The sequence below is a fragment of the Callorhinus ursinus genome, unplaced genomic scaffold, assembly GCF_003265705.2.
Source record: "Callorhinus ursinus isolate GAN/ISIS: 27379988/994484 unplaced genomic scaffold, GSC_fseal_2.0 scaffold1489, whole genome shotgun sequence".
Classification (NCBI taxonomy): domain Eukaryota; kingdom Metazoa; phylum Chordata; class Mammalia; order Carnivora; family Otariidae; genus Callorhinus; species Callorhinus ursinus.
This window is the reverse complement of record NW_027398543.1, coordinates 7651-10953: the sequence shown is the minus strand read 5'-3', so window position 1 is coordinate 10953 and position 3303 is coordinate 7651. Positions and strand designations below refer to the sequence as shown.

The 3303-nt window shown below is 42.7% G+C and overlaps 1 protein-coding gene across 1 annotated transcript; it reads right to left on the bottom strand.

Annotated features, from left to right (window-relative positions):
- Positions 1 to 666: 666 nt before the first annotated feature.
- On the bottom strand, positions 667 to 1402 carry LOC112818902 (translationally-controlled tumor protein-like). The gene has a single exon (XM_073890643.1). It carries the CDS (start codon positions 1385 to 1387, stop codon positions 869 to 871), a length of 519 nt encoding a protein of 172 aa, XP_073746744.1. The 5' UTR covers positions 1388 to 1402; the 3' UTR covers positions 667 to 868.
- Between the last annotated feature and the right edge of the window lie 1901 nt (positions 1403 to 3303).

Sequence of the window (3303 nt, the reverse complement as noted above, 5' to 3'; positions counted from 1 at the left end):
AGTGGTGTGGCCTGCAGGCTCATGATTGGCTCGAGCTCTACTCTCCCTTTGGTCATAGCCTGTGAGCAGTTTCCCCAGATCAACCTGGAGGCCTTAGTCCTGGTGAAGTTTTTATGAAAACAAGTTCTGATTAGTAATAGAAATGCCGATTAATTTGTGGATTAATTTTCAATATTAGAAATTACATTCTCTTGTGTTTTGAAATGCCAGGGAGGTATCCTAGTGTATAACATGTTCAGTTTACTTTATATTGTGGTGATTCAAGACAGGCCACTGCCCTCTCAATTTGCCTCTTTAGCATGTGTGTTATTTTGAGTTGAAGGCATTTGAGACCGTGTAGACTCAAGAAATTTTTATCCCTCTCTTAGTCGTAGAGAAGAATCTAAACTGGTGGGGTCTTCCCCGAATAAGGGTTACTAACAGAGATAAACTTTATCTGAGTGACCCATCTCTATGGCAGGGCAGACATCTAATTACCAAACTTCGGCTCTTCTCTGCCGTATGACGTGTATTCCTTTCCTCTGAAATCTCAAACTCCCACCCTCCTTCCCCTAGTTTAGAATCACATATATATACCTCATTTTGTTTGTCTTGGGAATTTCTGTGTCTTTGTGGATTCCCCATATGTACAGTATAAAGTTGGTTTTCTGTTGTTAATTTTTTAAATGCATTTTATTTTTAGACAACCTACATGACATGTTTTTTTTCTTAAAAACAATGCCTCCGCTCCAAATAAATCAGGGTCAAAACAAATGAAGAGCTCAAGATGCCATCAGTCCCATCTGTCTAAGTTCTGGTGTCGTGTGGATGAAGAGAAGCAGCCCGTTAACGGCAACAGGTGACACATCCAAAGTCATGGCCGAATTCGTTAACATTTCTCCATTTCTAAACCATCCTTAAAGAAAATCATATATGGGGTCACACCATCCTCACGGTAGTCCAGCAGAGCAACCACGCCATCTGGATTCATGTTTTCACCAATAAAAAACTGGTAGTTTTTGAAATTAGCAAGGATGTGCTTGATTTGTTCTGCAGCCTCTGTCATAAAAGGCTTTACTCTTTCTGGCCTCTGTTCTTCAAGTTTGCCTTTGATTGATTTCATGTAATCTTTGATGTACTTCTTGTAGGCTTCTTTTGTGAAGCTGGTTTCCTGCAAGTGATGGTTCATGACAATATCAACACCCGTGATTACTGTGCTTTCGGTACCTTCACCCTCTGGGCCTTCAGCGGAAGCATTTCCACCAATGAGCGAGTCATCAATGTTACCCTCTGTCCTACTGACCATCTTCCCCTCCACCTCCAGGCACAGCCCGTCCGCGATCTCCCAGATCTTGTAGATGTCGGAGAACATCTCGTCATGGCTGATGAGGTCCCAGTAGATGATCATGACGACGGCTGGAGAGAGACGACGCGGCACTACCTTAGCAGAAGCCGGGAGCTCTGACCTAGCGCGGTGCAGCCGGAGCGGCACTTGGGGGGAGGGGGGAGCGGGCGGAAAAGCTCTCTTGTTAATTTTTTAATGTCAAGCTTCAAGGAGCTTTGAGGGGACAGAATGCTTGCTCCCCAACAGTTGGCATAGTTGGCAGCATACTTTAACTCAGTGGATACTGCTTGCCCCAGACAGTGCAGCAGCTTAGAGATCCTGGGACATCTGCCACATAGCTGGCAGCAGGTAAGATTTACCCTATCAACCTCTTCCAATCTCTGTGGAATCTGATGGGGCAAGTGTGGTGAGAGTTCTTTTCTCTCTTTCTAAATTTAGATTAGCAGGAGAAAATATTTGTGGAACTAGTTCCTTGGGCTAAGTGACTCTGCTTAATTTGGCGGAGTACTCTTTAGTAACTGATCATTTTCCTCCCATATATGTTCTCTGTTTTCCTTTGCCTCTTCTGTGTTTTTTGTGGTCTGTTGCTAAGGGACTTCTTGGAAGCCAATGCCCCATAATTTGTGGGCATGGGTTGAGCACTTGAAAGCTGTTAGAGAGCTGGCTAGCTCAGGAAGACTCCCAAGATAGGATATGTTGGTCACGGAAAGCGTTATATTGACACTAGGTCACCCCCAAGCTCAAGTAAACTTCCGTGAAGTAAGTACACTATAAAACAACACGCAGTCCCAACCCCACAGCAAATACCTCTTGGGTTTCAGTGTGGTTCCAGGAGACCCAAGACTTAAATCTGTTAATATTTTCCTTTTGTATTGTTATATGTCCTAAGAGCTTGGCTTTTGACTAATGTGAATATTCTCTTTGGTGTACCATCTGGAGGGTGCACATTGATGGCCAGTCTAATAGACTGGGGATCAGATTTTCTCTCTGTCCAGCTGTGTGACCTCTCAGGGTGCTTATCATGAGAGGTTCCAGCCCATAGGAATCTTTGTTGTTTCAACATTCCTTGCTTGTTAGTGCTGGAAAGTCCCATTCTAGAAGCGCCCACCTGGTATCACAGATTAGTGGGTGTGTGACTGGAGATGTGTCACGTTTTTGTGCGACACCAGAGACATTTACTATACCATCCTTACCATCTGTGCAATGAGAGCTTTTGCTTTCTTAGACCAATTTCATCAGTAAAATGTTGGAATGGGGGAGGGTGTGGGCTGAATCATCTGTGCCCTCTCTGGACACCTACTGTATCTTTGGTTAAGCCATTAAAAGGCTTATTGGTTTAAATCACTATTAATAGATCCTACTTATCAATGGCAACACAATGGATCCTTTATTTATTTTTACAATGGATCCTTTAAATTGGCTGTATTTAATATATATATATTATAAGGAGCTCTCAGTTGTTTTATAATGGCTCACCTTAGGGACTCCATTGACAAGATAAAAGAACAGAAATCAGACACAAGACAAAAAGAAATGTCCACAACCAATGTAAATTCTCATTAAAATTTGGCTGCATCTGCCTATTTTAATTCCTTTTTCCTACAAGATCTACAGAGATGACTCTGGCCTAATCTCTAGGTTCAAAGTACATAGGTTGCTCAGGTAAACGCTGAAAGCCAGAAAAAGAGTTTAACAAAAGCAGCAGGAGACTAGCAATAAGGGTCACTTTGCTCCTACCTGCCTTGGCTCTGTAATCATGTTCTGCCAAGCCTCAAGCTTTCCTATACAATGCCCTTTGCAGGAGTATCCTAGATCCACTGCCCTCCCTGCCCTCCCCCCACCCATAACACAACAACAAAATCATGTCCTCCTGCACAACAGCAGAGCTTTTAAATTATAAAACCCTTTTACTTCTACTTTCAAAAGATCCTACCAAATTTAGAGAGGAATTAGAAAGATTATTTGACTATATTCACAAC